At 36.2% G+C, this 15,531-nt stretch overlaps 2 protein-coding genes across 2 annotated transcripts; both read right to left on the reverse strand.

Annotated features, from left to right (window-relative positions):
• Positions 1-789: 789 nt before the first annotated feature.
• LOC127965982 (cytochrome P450 4V2) lies at positions 790-8,249 on the reverse strand. The gene is made up of 11 exons (XM_052566793.1): positions 7,972-8,249; positions 6,699-6,811; positions 5,226-5,311; positions 4,941-5,131; positions 4,333-4,402; positions 3,744-3,870; positions 3,499-3,672; positions 2,794-2,896; positions 2,518-2,652; positions 1,589-1,768; positions 790-1,454 (listed from the first exon to the last, which is right to left on the reverse strand). The coding sequence occupies exons 1-11, from the start codon at positions 8,156-8,158 to the stop codon at positions 1,291-1,293; spliced, it is 1,530 nt and encodes a 509-aa protein (XP_052422753.1). The 5' UTR covers positions 8,159-8,249; the 3' UTR covers positions 790-1,290.
• Positions 8,250-8,274: 25 nt separating this feature from the next.
• Positions 8,275-13,733, reverse strand: tlr3 (toll-like receptor 3). Its single transcript, XM_052566677.1, has 5 exons — positions 13,620-13,733; positions 12,613-13,082; positions 12,314-12,508; positions 9,962-11,811; positions 8,275-9,704 (listed from the first exon to the last, which is right to left on the reverse strand). The coding sequence occupies exons 2-5, from the start codon at positions 13,042-13,044 to the stop codon at positions 9,476-9,478; spliced, it is 2,706 nt and encodes a 901-aa protein (XP_052422637.1). The 5' UTR covers positions 13,045-13,082; positions 13,620-13,733; the 3' UTR covers positions 8,275-9,475.
• Positions 13,734-15,531: the final 1,798 nt, after the last annotated feature.

Raw genomic sequence — 15,531 nt, forward strand, 5'->3', positions numbered from 1 at the left:
GTTTTAAAATTTGGGTCTCCAAATCAAGGCAGTGCTAAGGGGACCATGAAACATCTTATATAAAAAAGATGTAACAATAACATTCATATTGTTTTGCAGAATCTTTTTTTTTTTATGTTAATCTCTCCTTATTTCTTATTTATTATATATTTAAGAACAGTTTGCATTTGTGTAACAAACTACAGATCACTTCTCTTCACTGTCATCTTTAGCTTGCTCAGCAGTTGTTTGGCAATATTTTCTGCTTAGGATTTAATATTTTATCATATTAATTGATGAAAATTTCTATGCAAATCTGAACTGAAATATTTATCTTGGAAACATGTCTCTTTACTTTATATAATAAAATACATTCATATTAATATTAAATATAAATGTTTTACAGGTCATTTGTTATCATTGTTATTAGTTTCCATTCAACATCAACTAAATTTAAAGGAGAAATGATTCCTCGAGTAACTCAAGTAACTTGAATACAAAAAATAAATAAATAAAATATTATAATTCTTTAATGTGTTCTATACTGGGATATATATATATATAGAGAGATTTTTCTCAACCAGTCTTTACAGTCTCCATCATTTATTCTGATGTTGTACCATAATTGCAGACTTTTCATGCTGTATTTTGCGTTCTATAAAATGAGATACAGAATGAGAATTCATGTGCAGTCCAACACCGTACATGCTTATAGAATATGTGCCACATGATTAATGTTTGAGTAATTATTTGTGCATTGATGATGCTCATGGCTAGTGTGCAAAATAATGAAGATGAAAACACGAGACCTTAAACTTGAGATGTTTTAATAGTATTTAACTGCATTTTTAACAATTAGTAAAAATCATGGTTCTACAATATTGTAAAAATATGTGTAAAATGACAACATAGAAAGTAAAAACTAACCTGACTCATACTTTTATCTATATTCTATAAAAATGTAATGCCACACAAACCAGAGTTAATTTAATAATTTCTTAAATAAATCTGTATAGTATATTTTCTAAAGCCCTCAGTGATTTTGTAGTATTTTCTGTTACAGAATAGTGTCACTTCTGGAAATCAATGTGTGTATGTTATTGTTATTGTGTAATTGTGTCAAAACAATCTCATGAAAAGATTGAATAATCTATATACTATATATCTATATAATGGATATACAAAAGTGTAGAATAAACATGGTTGGGTTAAGGAATTAGGCTTTATGGTTATGTTGAGGTTTGAATCATACACTGCACAATACTGCCGTCTTGTACAAATTATTTTGACACTGTGTTGGCTTTGTGTATATTAGTGCTTTCTGCGCTCCAACGTGACCCAGATGCCTTGCTCTGGTCGCAGTACCAGTTCGCCCAGTGGCCGGAGTTCCTCCCTTTTCTGACATGCTACTATGTTAAAGTAGCGCAGAATAGAAGCCAGAATAACTTTCTCCTCCATTATAGCAAAACGCTGACCTAAATACACACAAACATAAAACTGTGTAATGTATGTTATAAAAAAATACAAAATAAAAAACACGGTGGAAAGGAAGAATAATACATTATTTGTATTTTATGATGTTTATGTTGGTGTGTGTAGTAGGTCTCACCGATGCAGTTGCGAAGGCCAGCAGAGAATGGGATGAAGGCATAAGGATGGCGACCGACACAGTTCTCTGGCAGGAAACGTTCAGGTCGAAACTCTTCAGGGTCAGGGAAGAAGCGTGGGTCACGGTGAAGGGCATATGTTATGATGATGACATTTGCTCCTTTAGGGACTTTATAGCCACCTATTGAATACAAACACAAATATCATGTCAAATGTACCCTTATATTTTTGTACCTGTATGTTTACAGTTTCTTAAAAGAATAGCTCACCAAAAAGTGAAAATTGCATCATGTTTTCACCTTTATGTTGATTTAAACGTGTGTGCTGTCTTTTTTATATAAATATAAATATATATATATATATATATATATATATATATATATATATATATATATATATATATATATATATATATATTCAAAATTAAAACAAAATTTAAAATTTTCCTACTTTTTGACATTGCATGGAAAAAAAAACAAAGTAAAGTTTATTTGTGCGTGCGTGTGTGTGTGTGTGTGTGTGTGTGTGTGTGTGTCTGTGTGTTCCAAAGAAGAAGAAAATATCGTTAGAATTTTCAATGACATTTGGGGTGAGTAAATAATAACAAAATACAATTTTGGGGGTGATCAGCTATCAATACCTTATGAAATTTCTCCTACTGTCATTCACAGAAGACAGTAGGTCATATGGGTTTGGACCTATTTATGTGTGAATTATTGCTGAAACTGATGAAGGAACAGAACAAAATGAATGCAACAAATTAGCTGTATAAATGAAAATTTACTGTATAAATTATAAATAAATCAACTGAAAATAAAATAACTTTAAATTATCAAATGTATAAATTACCAAAATACCTCATTACTCAATGTACGCATAACCCAAAGAATGAATGAATATGTGACAAGCAGACTAATATAAGGAACTCACTGATCTGTGTATCCTCACAGATGGTTCGGGCGAAAAACGGAACAGAGGGGAAGAGCCGCAGAGACTCTTTTATCACACACTCCAGATAACGCAGTTTCTTCAGATCCTCTGTGTTAATAGGCCTCTCGGACTCGCCTGACACACACATGCATTGCAAAATTATCAAACTGAGTTCCAAGCTGTTTCAGGCTCTTTACCTCGCAACAAAGTAAAGATTTAAACCCTTATTCTCAGTGTATAACTGTAAAATATGAACCAAAAGTGGGCTTAACACACCAAAAACCTCAAATAGTTCTTGTTGTGCCTTTTTTTGGACTTCCGGATGGGATCCTAACAAGTGTATGGCCCAGTTCATAGCAGCCGCTGTCGTATCATGACCCTGAAAAATAGAGGAAAAAACGCGATTATTATATATCAGTACTCTAACATGAAGCTATTGTTAGTGATGGCAGCTTTTGAAACTCTGATTCATGAGGCTTCAAAATATTTACAAATCTTTTATTTCGTTTTAGTGTTTTGGATGTATCGAACTTGGCAAGTTACTTGATTTTAGCAAACAAGGCTTTATTGCATCATGCTGTCTCGAACATTGGATTCAAAACAAAAATTCGCCACTAGATAGCGTTGATTTGGTGACCCCATGAGCAAATGTCTAATGGTTTTAAGTTAATGTAGGTTCCTTTAATTTAATGAATTTTAATAAGTGTATAATACAGAAATGCTGGCTTATAATGACCTACATTACACAGATAACACAGAAAAACAAGCACTTTACATTAATAAACAAATTTTACAGAACATTCATATTTAAGGGTATTTATGAAAAATAAATTAATTGTGTATTTATTTAAGAAGTGTATATACTGTATGATACTTTACATAATTATTGTAAATATGATATACATTTTCGTTGCATTGTTTTAACCAGTAGGTGGTGTTTTGAGCACTTTGTTCCTCCATCACCAGATACTGTAATAATACCTCAAACATAAAGGTGTCCACTTCTTCCTGGATATCTTTGTGAGTTAATTTTTTCCCATCCTCATCTGTTGTTTTCAAAAGCATGTCCAAAAAAGCCCGCCTTTTTCTCGTCCCCTGATCTGATTCACTGTCAGACTCAACGTAGGTGATGTACTCTGTCCTCTCATTAATCACCTGCACGACACAGACAGTCAGATGCAGCATTAACCAGAATTAATATGTACAGATATTACAGAAAGACTCACACTCTCTGTGAAGGAGTGAAGGATCTTTAGACTACGGTTGTGTTCTCTGCCTTCCCCAAAATAATTATACACAAAATCAGGCCAGTACCAGGGCATCCTCTGGCGTCTGGTGATGATGTCACTCATCCTGTACCAATCAGAATAAAAGAAATGGCAAGCGTTAGTAAATATCATATTCCTTATTCAGCAAAGAATAACATGCTACCTTTAATTAAGAAGTTGGATAAAAAAGGGAAAACAATAGTTTTAATTTCCATTATATATACAAAATTGTAGTTACCCAGTAATTTCCGGCTAGAATTGTTTTGAAGTATTTTGAAACTTTCATGATACTAAAAATAACCATGACTCTAGATTGTTTTATAAAGACGCTAAGTCACACATTGCATTCCCTTCACTCTATCAATTCAAAACAAACCTGACCAAGAAACAAAAGCTAACTCACAAACCAGGAAAACAAACAAAGTCAATTTGCACGGTTACAAACCAATATTAATTTGTAATCAGATGCACATCCTTATATCTGTCTAGCATCCATACTAAAAATGTTCCTGCCATATTAACACTAATAAATGTAAAAAGCACTTGCCTGTACACACTGCGCACATACTCAGAGTCATGGTTGCTCTGTGCATAGATCTTCTTTCCCATGGCAGTCTCTGAAATGTTACAATTCTGTTTTAAAATGTGATCCTTGCTCCACATCATCAGTCAAACTAGTTTGCATTGCCATGATGCCATCCTTTCAATAAAAACCAAAACCTCCATAAACACACAAACAAAAATGATTTCAATAGACTTTTAGTTTAGAATTTTATGTGGTTGAAAACAAGGCTGTGAGGTATAAAGTTACAGTACAGTCTTTACAATGGCACGCACTGTATGATGGTCTACTGAAAATGTTATTTTCGGAAAGACATTTTGTACAATCGGTTTGTTGTACAATCCACTGAACACACTGTAGCTCTATCCTTAACAGCCTTGTGTCCATTCCTTGCAGAAATGATATACAGTATCTCTAACGTAAAGTAAGTTGTGTCTTGTTAAAGGTACCCGCTGTTATTTTTTATGTATATTTGTACCTTATCTACCCCTAAATGGCACATATCAGACTATGAATGTTAGTGAATGTCCTTTACTATCAGTAAAGGATGTTAAAGTGTACAGGATAAATTGAGGTGTGAACACCACACAAACCACAGATGATGTCAAGGGCACAGAGAGTGATGTGGTTAAAGCAGTTAAAAGGTCCTTTTCCAGCTTGTTTCTCAAGTTTCTCTATGAGCACCTCCCCCTGTTCATTCATCACCTCCAGGAATTCAGTTAGTATAGAGAAATGAAATGTTGGGGTCAACAGCTTACGTCTGTGTCTCCACTTATTCCCAGTACTAACAGAAGGAAAGTCAAAAAGGGAATTTAAGACTTTGGCTTGACTTGACTTGAATTTAATTAAAAGTTTGATTTGTTAAATACAGAGTTTACCTTGTGAGTAGTCCTGTTCCCAGCCAGGGATGCAGAAATTTGTATGCGTAGGCCTTGTCCATGTGAACAGGGTTACTCAGCACTGTCTGTGTAAGTGGTAGGATTTGCCAAGAGCAACATATAAAACAGAGACTTGTAAAACTTCCTAAAAATGGAATTCACATGAAATTATATAAGTATTGATATATTAGTAGTGTAAAAAATGTCCAAGTAAAATCTTTAAATGTTGCAACAGTTTTGATGCACTTTTTACCATTGGGTTTCCTATAGATTGTGTCATTAGACTTACCCTAACCCTAACTGTAAAAATAGAAATGTTTAGCTAGATTTTTTACTATATTTTATTCCTTGCATTACTGTAAACATTTAGAATCTACGAAATCATGGTTTCCCTTCTAGGGAACTCGTGCTGCATCCTCTAGCAGACACCATGGGTACAGAAACGTATAAGAGGGCACCGGCCAAACACATCACCAACTTTTGTTGTCTTCAGGAGCCATTTGTTAGACAGTGCATGTGACGGTGTTAAGGAGAAACCAAGGCAATTGAGCATTTTAGAAAGTATGTGCCTCTGTGTTCAAGGTTTCTGACACCCGAGGACACACTAGTCAAGGGCTCTGAATGCGATCCTTGTGAGAATTTCCAATGAGAATGCTACATTTGCATTTGTCCCTCTTCTTGTGGGATAAGGGACAAGCACCTGTGTCTCTGAAGGAAGATTCTGTGCGTGTCTGCTGCTTCTTTGGTGCTCTCTCACCAGGGGAACAGTCATAGCATGATATTCTGTTCCCCAAAGTATCCCCTAGAGAATGCAGAGCAAGTTCCCTAGAAGGGGAATGTCTCAGGTTACACATGTAAACATGGTTCCCTGAGAGGGAATGAGATGCTGCGTCCCCTCGCCATGCTTAGGGCTTGCTGGTTTTCATGTCTCCTTCAGACAACCAAATTGGTGGTAAATTCAGCAGGTGCCCTCATATAGTTCCGGGCACCGACCTGTGACACTGGTCCCCTCGAGGAACCGTGTTGACATTCGTAACCCGAGACATTCTTCTAATATAGAAATGTAACTACTTGACTATCACCACCAAAGTCTTCAGTCAGCTCAAACATTTCCTTATCCTCTTATTGATACTATATGTCTTTGGAACACTGAATCTTGCTTTATTTACACTTTCATTAGACACTGGACTTTAATACTCTATGTATATTCTTTTTTAACATATTCTCTCCTAATATTTAATGCCTTATGTATTTCTTTGTACATAGATAACATTAATGCATTATATTTTTTCTTATATTTAATGCACAGTCCTCAACTTTGTGGCGCTGTGAGATACAGTAAGTCCACTCACCAAGGTTCTCTTGATCTTCAAACATCCACTCATACTGTGATATATACTAATACTAGGCCAAGCCTCTGATCATAACATATGATTGTGCATGTTTTTCAGGCTATATGCAAGTGGACAATACCTCAATAGTATCAGCATGGTATAAGATGAGAAATGGCACAGGTCCAATCCATAATTTAAACAGAGGAGAATTCCAGAATTCTTTTGTGTAGCCAACCACCTGACAAAAGAAATCTGAAAGAGAGTTTTCAACTTTTGTACTTAAATGCACTAAATGCAAATGCATGGTTTGTGTTCTGTCCAGTTTCTGCATATAAAAAATATTCCACAGGGTAAAAGTCACCTAGTCCCTGCGAAACCAAATGTATACACACAGACGAACGTGAACATCCTGCCAGTGAGATTCACAGCAATGTGAGTGTGTCTCTATAAGATCTCCGGTGTTTCATAATTAATTTGCTGCTGGACTTTGGATCAACCTGACAATTGCAGCTACAAACCCACTTAATTTACTAAATAATCGCAGAATCTCTGAAATGGGTAAATTAAGTTGGGTGTGTTTATATTTGGATTATTTGTTTATTTATTTATTGGAAATAACTTATTGGAAACATATTAGTGAAGCTTTGTTTGAGTCATGAAAAAGTGGTGTTAAATCATAGTATTACGATACTATTATCTAAATACCAGTACACAGGCCTTCTTGTAATAGCCTAAGCACAATTATTGAGAGCAGACATTCAAGAAAACTTCTAAGAAAAAGTACTTCAAGGCAGGCAGTTTATACACTTACAATTGCATATTTTCACTTAATTTTAGTGTTGAGGCATATTAAAGAACTTGGGTGAGGAGTTTGGCTTTATTTAGCAACGCTGAACTGGTATCTGGATTTAAGTATGCATCTAAATATTGTATAAAAATTTTGACAGAGTGTAATGTGTATTTATCAAGGCCTAAACGTGCGTGAGTGCGTGCATATAAAACACAACATGCAGTGAAGTTAGGGTGGGCTGTGTACTATAAATTCTAAGTGTCCCCTAAAAAGCGGTGTTAAATAAATCTCTAAGTTACCAGGATACGGCGTTTGGAGGTGCAATTATTCAGCTCCGCAGGAGAGGGGGGCATTGAGCGCATGAAAGTTTACTTTTCGGTCGCTAAGGACAGACCAGTCTAGACAAAAGACTGAAACGTGGTTTTTAGTTTGTTATTGTTTTTTCTCCCCCAAAATTAACTTTACTGTACGGATAGCCTACATCATACATACGTATGTATATTATGTTTAACATAAATTGTAAAATACAATATAGTTGTCATAAAAAAACTTGCTAAGATATAATTCCTTACATGTTGATTATTATTACCCTGTATTATTAATATTTTATTAGGCTACTTACCTCTTCCGTTAGACTTAAAGTTGAGCGCGTTTCCTAAGAAGGGGTAAGTTGGACTAATCCCAGGGACAGGTTTCAGTTCTCTCCATTTGTGCACGTAATCTTTTAGTAGCTGATATGTTATGAAAGTCAGAAAAAGTAGAAGTGTGACAAAAACCTCCGATCCGTTCAACAGTCCAGCCACTAGCATTTTGATTACGTTTAGTTAGATCTGTAGTGTAGTGGTTTTAGGAGCTCCTCGCCTGTTAAATGAGGACTTGAAAATGTGTGGTACATCCCTCTAAAGCCACGGGATGTGCTTAGATTGTCAAATACACACCATGACTTTTGTTTGTTTATTCTGCACAAGCATTTGATAACAATTTTCCTTTATTTGGTGTTTCATGAAAAAAAAAAAATTCAGAAAGACTTCTGTAATACTGATACTCTAGATTAGCATTATTATTATTATGTATACATTATATGGGAGACAAGACTTAATATCACATTGGGAAGGTCAATTGCCACAATACACAATGTCATAGTAACTAAGGTTCTCAGTAAGTACTACATTTTCAATACCATTTTTGTGAAGCATTGCCTATAGAATTAGACTTTCAAAAAATAAAAACCTACCCTAAGAAATATTCAGTCAAAGGTGGAAACCAGCCAAGGTCTCCCCTTTACAGTACACAGAAAAAAATGCAAAATAATGCGTTTTCATCGGGTTATTGAAATTACCACTGGATAGCTGCATTGTACAAAAGATTCCAATTCTTAAATACTTAAGCATGTGTAATTGACACTGTTTAGGATTAACACAGACTTCAGAAAATGTTTGAAAAGTGCACCATTTATCATCACCTTCTAGGACAGAAACAATTAAATATTTAATACCTGTGAGAACATGCCAAAGCTACTTAACCTAAAAAAAAAAAAACCTACACCACTGTACAGTATTATATTTGACTAAAATCTATTAAATTATTATTATTATAAATTATTATTATTAAAATTTAAATATATGAATCCTTGATTTTCAAAAGTGATTCCCAAATATCTATTACTCCTTTTATTTGTGGCACTGAAGACAGTGGCCAGCAAAACACCAGATTAAATTAAATTGTTATGGTCACAGATGTGAGTTTGACTGAAATGATCTCTTTGGCATTAAAAATAATATGAGAAAAGCCAGTACCTTAGACAGAGTGGGCCCTATTGTGTTTGGACAAGTATCTAGTTGCAATGGGATTATGGTATTGTGATTACTAGACAGGGTATAAAAAAGTTGCAAAACTTCTCCTGTGAGTGAATTTATCTGTTTGCTTAAAATAATTAGCCAAGTCACATTTGGTAGCTTCCTTGCAAGGCCACTGGATGTTGTGTCTATTGAGTGGTATCTGCTAGGAAGCAGCACTCGACCTAATCTCACCTGCAAATTCTTTTGAAATGTAAATGTGTTAAGAAATTAAAAGCGATGGAACAGAGAATCCAAGACTGTAGTACAGATAGTGAAAAAAAATTTTTTTTAGTTGACCTTGTTGGTAGAGGCTAATGCTGAGCGGAGTTTCTGATGGAAAGCTGGGATTCGTTCCCTGTGTAAAGGCCAGTAGAGGATACAATGAGGTTTCAACATGCCGCGGCGAAGATGCAGAGAGCGGTTCAGACTGTAATCAGTTACATCTTGCAAAAAAATCAGAATCAGCGAGTCACGATTGTCCTCCATTACCTGGTGAAGTGCATGATGGGCTTTAAATCTGCAGAGTGGAAGGCAGAGAGAGTGTAAACACTTCTTAATTGAACTGGAAATTGCTAAAACACCTGTGCATTTCAGTAACTGGCAGAAAAGGAAGCATGCGTTTGGTGAATATGTGAGGTGTTTCTTTGAGGATCTGAATCTACACCTTAAAGAACCTAAACTCGTTAGTGGTTTGCATTTTATAAATGGTCACTAAATGTAATTGTAGAAAGCCTTTTTGAATCAGTTATAGATAATAAAGACAATTTTACTTACTGCCGACACCATGGATCCTTTAGAAGCTTTTCTGTAATAACAAAAAGGATTTTCCTAGACTGTCCCATGTTTTCAACAATGGTGTCAAGTTGAGAAAAGCCAGGTACTGCATCTCTGTCTTCAAGAAAAAAATGGAATTTTTCATCCTCTAAGGGGAGCAAGCTTCGTTCCACCCATGGCCTGTCCTCAGCACTGTGGATGATATATGCATTATATGCATATCTACCTTCAGTAATGCTTTCATCCTCCAGTGACGCCAGCATACGGTTTACCATTATGTTCCAGAAGAACTGGATTCTCCATCCCTGGAAGTGTACCAGGAAAGCTGCAAATAACAACATCAACACTGCTGTGCTACTCAAAATGTACAGTGCCTTAAAAGGTGTCATATCCTTGCAGGACAATGGGTCAAATTTCATGACAGAGTGGTTAAAGTAGGCATTTGGGGTGTTGCAGATGTAACTTTGAGGGAATCCAGGAATGCTGGCACTGGTAGAGTTAAGCCACTCAGAGAACCACAGGATGCTCTCGCAGGTGCAGTCAAAGGGGTTGTGGTCCATGTAAAGTTCTGTCAGGTTGGACAGCGGCACACCAAAAGTGACTTGTTGGACAGAGGTTATAAGGTTCTTTTGAAGATACAAGTACTTTAAAGACTGTAGGTCATCAAAAACAGAGGCATGCAGCTGATCCAAAAGATTACCATGGAGACTTAGCTCACGTAACTCTGAAAGGCCGCGCAAAGCATTGAGTGGAATCTCATCTAAACCATTGTAATCCAAATCCAGGACAGACAGTTTTGTGGCATCCTGGAGAAACAACACTGGACCACCAGGGTTGGCTGTCTTCCACAACCTAGCCAAGTTGTTGTGCTGCATTTTCAGCACTTTCAGATGGTTGAGTCCTTTCAGCAAGCAAGCATTTATGTTTGCAATATTGTTATTACTGAGATCTAGAAATGTGAGGTTGATAAGTGGCTTGAATGGAGATGGTTCCATAGCTAAAGTCCCTTTTAGGGCACGGCCGAGCTTTAGACTCCTTAATGTTGGGACGTGGATGAATGATGTATTGGTAAGGGAAATGCTTTGCTGGTTCATAGATAAGTCAATCTGTTTAATGTTAGAGAGGCCCTCGAACTCATCTCCTTTCAATTGCTGATAAATGAAATTGTGACTAAGCAGGAGTGTAGTGAGGTTGCCCAAACTTGAAAAGGCCCCAGGTGCCAACTTGTTGATACCCATGGCAGTAAGATTAAGAGTCTGAAGGAGTGGAGATTCTTGCAAAGAAGCAAATGTTCTGTTTGTGACCATCTTCAACCCTGTGATGCTCCAACTCAAATCCAGTGTCTTTAGGTTCAGAAGTCCAGAAAATATATGCCCTGTTATCTCTCGGAACGCAGTATTTGCCATGCATAGATGCTCTAATTGGACTAAATGGTGGAAAGAGAAGTCTTCAATATTCGGTAATGATGATGTATGACTCTTAATCAGTGCTTTCTGCAGGTTAAGCTGCCTCAGGTTTCCCAATCCACGGAAAGTGCCATTAGTTAGGTGTCTAAGAGTGTTATGCTCCAGGGATAAAATTTCCAGTCGGGGAAACCACTGAAAGGCTTCTTCTGCAATCTTTGACATTGTGTTGCTGCTGAGGTCGAGCACTGTGATGTTAGTCTTCTCTAGACCCTGGAAAGTTGTGTTTGAGAGAGTCACCTGTTGAATGTTCTTAAGGGAAAGGTTTCTCAAAGCTGTGCCAGCAAGTTCTTCATAAAGACTGGTGGTCAGCTGAGGGCTGACCTTGCAGTAATCCAGGACTAAGTCAGAAAGTCTAGCAATAGCCTGGAAACAGCCACTCTCTACCTAGTTCATCAAAACAATTGAAAAAGAAGACAAAAGTTTGCTGGAGTGAGAACAGTAGAGCTAAACCACGTTTGAGAAACAACACCTTGTTGATATGACATCGAACACTGAACTTTTTGAAAAATGTATATAAAATATTAATTGACTGACATTTATGTAAAAGTTTTGTTTAAATTGCATTTGTTGGATAATCTAATGCTACACAAGCACTTGCTAATGCAACATTTCATAAATTAGCCTGTTCTCAGGTCATGCAAGTAATCATAGAAAAAAGTTATTCAATATTACTTCATCATGAAAACATCACAGCGAAGTCTGAGCACCAAACATAGAAACACAGTCCTCACAGCTTTCCAAGAAAGATAACAGTAGATGAGAATAAACACACACTGTGTCAAACACACATGGTAGAATCTGAAATTCTGAAAGGGTTTTTATATAGAGATTCTCATGTGCTGTCAGTGAAAGTAACTAGACATGTGTTACTTTCTGTTCTTCTTACCTTTTTAAGAGACAGAGACGAGAGTATCAGAACCCGAAATGCAGAAGAATTACTGAGGAATGAGAAGTCATTCTTTTGCAGCACAGAAATTTGATTTCCAGAGAGAACGAGGGTGATTAGGTTTGGCAGCTGAGGGTGTGTGCCCAGTTTCGCTGATTTCAGTTTGTTTCGAGATACATCCAACCATGTCAAACTCTACACGGAGAGGAAATAACCTAATTGAATCATGCTAAAAGACACCCCAAACATTTGATTGCTTTTAATATTCACATTGAGTATTTAATAAAATGTCTTCATACCTTTAGAACAGAGAACGGCTCTCCATTTAGCTTCAGTCTGTTGTCAGACAGGTCAAGTCTTGTTAAATGAAAACAGTTTTTCAGGTCTTTCTCACTTATCAAATACACTTCATTGTGTTGCACATTAAGAATCTGCAGGCGTGGAACAGAAAGACATAGATCCTTCTCTATCGCAGTTAAAGAGTTGTAGCTGGCGTCTATAGTCACCAGATTCGAGTACAAATGCAGAGAAGACAGAGTTTTAAGTCTATTGTGAGACATGTCCAATGTGGTGATATTTTTTGGTAGGTCCGTTGGAACTGCATCCAGATTCATATGACTGCAGTCTGCTTTGGCATTCTTAATCGTACATGTTGACTTGTGTGGATATGCAGTGTGTCCATGAAAACACATGCAGAAAAAGGGCAACAATATGAGTTTCATCAGTTCCATATATTTTCTTTCCTTCCTATAGTTTCTCTCAGTCAACGCTGTAATACACATAATATTGTTGACAACAATATTTCATACACAGAATGAGTTTATAGACAAAACTGTTTGCTAGAAAAGATATAAAGAAGACCAGGGCTAGTCAAAATGTTTTAACCAAAAATGACTTAAACTTCAGGATAAGTGTATTTCTTTTCCATTCTCTGTCTGGTTGAGTTGTCATAGCAGTAATTTACTACTACTATGTTGCTACTGAAAAGTAATTTAAATGCATAACACTTCTTAAATACTACAATATATACTTTAAATACATAGCATTACATATTTCCCAAAATCTACAGAGAGATAAGAGTTGCTCAAGTTGAAACCCAAAGCCTAACGCTATTATGATATGGGTATATACCTTCATAGCCTAATAGCGAATGGCTATGGGTATTTATTACTTCAAAATAAGTTATAATGGTTAAGATGATATTTTCTTCTTCTTCTAAACCTGGTAACATGATGCTACACGTGAACGTATTAATCTGTGACAAGCACTGCTGCTGAATGTCGCATGTGTGGTATTTTAGACTTACTTGAATTGTGACGATCTAATTCCCAGTGTTCAGCTCAAATATCTGAATGGTTAAAGTGGTTCAAGTCTGAAGCAGCTCGAGACAGAGCTCTTGCATTGCTATATAATCTTTGCATGAGGGAAAATAACCTTCACTAAGGAACAATTCCTCTTTCTTGAGAAGTGAAACAAACGAGGAGGCGGATCATCACGCATTGTTTTGGATATAAAATAAAGTCATATTCAGATCCGACAGAGGTCAAGTGATTAATTATACATATTTTATGTTGCCCTCATTATTTGAATGCAGATTCGACCATGGTTTCAAAATACTTAATGAATTGCAATCGAATCTAGCATTTTCTTGTGTCAGCGACAACCAGCTTTATTATCATGTGTATGTGTGAAGAATTTTATACCACTTCTGCTATTTATAATATAGTTTTCCCCCTTGATATTTTTTTTATTGGCCTTCAAAAAGAAATAAAGGAAACGAGTAAACCGAGAGGGAGTTCCCCTTTTTCCTTTAGATGCAAATCGCTGCAGTGTCTCGAGCTTTTGTTGAAACTTGTTGAGACTGAAAAATTTAAATGCAGTAGTTTATTTATTATTTATAAATTAAATATATAACTGAAATAAACGGTTTGTTTTATTTAATTCACTAATTATTCACTAATTTCTTCAGTAGTAATTCATAAAAATGTCCGGCTGGGGGCGCCACAGCTTTCAAAATGAAATGACCGGTCAAAATTCAGAAAAACAAAACAACTTTGAAACAAATTAATGTTTAATTAGCAAGCATTTCACATAGGCAGTATTTGAATAGGAAACATGAATATGAAAATATGCATAAATCTTGTGGCATTGATAACTAGATGAATGTACTTTAATTTGAAGTTAAAGACAGCTTTGGTATCCGAGGTATTCAATATAGGGTAAATATATATATATATGTATGTATGTATGTATGTGCTTTAATGATCCCATATGATGGTCTCATAAGACTGCAGTGAACACATTTGGTGTCAGAGTTCAGCAAGGAAGGTGTCTTGTGGAATCTCTCTGTATCCTTCTTATAATTTGGATTCTGATGTGTGCTGTTACCTAGCAACTGCAGCAGGAAGTAGAAGGGCACATGGAATGTGAAGCCATTTTTGACAAACAGCAAGTTACCGCTCTCTGCATCAGTATGTGTGTGAAAGCTCTAGGCCTGGGACAGGAGACCTTTCAGGATGTTTATTCCACAGCATTTGTTAAATAAAGTGATTTAACAGATGTCTGGAGCGCCAGATTTGTATTGGTAATGACACTAAATAAACACTAAATGATAAGTTTAACGCTCCTCTTTCATTTTAATCTCGGCAGTATAACATTCCTTTTCTTCCTCTTGTACCCACACTCCATATATCTCTCCATACTATAGTGGTTGAACAATGCTAGACATGTATTTATGTGTGTGTATTTGTGTCCTTTCATGGTCAGCAATAATTCACTCCACACAAGTGATCAATATGCTGTGTGTGTGATGCTGGTCAACCTGTTTCGCTGACACACTTAATAGTAACATGCAGCTATTCTCACAGAAAGTTACTGCAAGCAAGCCTTCACTCCGGGCACCCAGACAGACTCTAATGTACGCTCATAGGTAATATCTGAACCATTAGAACTTTTGCATAATTTATGGAGTGTGTAAATTTGCATGTGAAAGGATGAGGCTGAAGCTAGTTCGGTTAACAATGACTGTGCAGATCATGTCATCTTGTTATAAGTGCAGGAATGAAGTGGTGGACTTTGTGTAAGCAGATGAATCTGGCTCACAAAGCCATTTTTTTATATGCCTACAGGCTTTGATGCATCCATCAAAACCCTTTGGATCATTCTCAGAAAATAATATATCAGGTTTTGCATATTATGGTTTAGCATCTGTCATTAAA

This window comes from Carassius gibelio, chromosome A1 (assembly GCF_023724105.1).
Source record: "Carassius gibelio isolate Cgi1373 ecotype wild population from Czech Republic chromosome A1, carGib1.2-hapl.c, whole genome shotgun sequence".
NCBI classification, from domain to species: Eukaryota; Metazoa; Chordata; class Actinopteri; order Cypriniformes; family Cyprinidae; genus Carassius; species Carassius gibelio.

Bases quoted from the DNA above. Each gene is read 5' to 3' on its own strand.
- LOC127965982 (XM_052566793.1), bottom strand. From the start codon at position 8,158: ATGCTAGTGGCTGGACTGTTGAACGGATCGGAGGTTTTTGTCACACTT. The intron at 5,312-6,698 runs GTATTGTCCACT...CCACTTACACAG, and splicing joins ACCATGCTGATACTATTGAG to ACAGTGCTGAGTAACCCTGT. The intron at 2,653-2,793 runs GTGTGTTAAGCC...TGTGTGTGTCAG, and splicing joins AGAACTATTTGAGGTTTTTG to GCGAGTCCGAGAGGCCTATT.
- tlr3 (XM_052566677.1), bottom strand. From the start codon at position 13,044: ATGGAACTGATGAAACTCATATTGTTGCCCTTTTTCTGCATGTGTTTT. The intron at 12,509-12,612 runs GTATGAAGACAT...CTCTCCGTGTAG, and splicing joins AGCCGTTCTCTGTTCTAAAG to AGTTTGACATGGTTGGATGT. The intron at 9,705-9,961 runs GTAAGTAAAATT...TCCACTCTGCAG, and splicing joins AAGGATCCATGGTGTCGGCA to ATTTAAAGCCCATCATGCAC.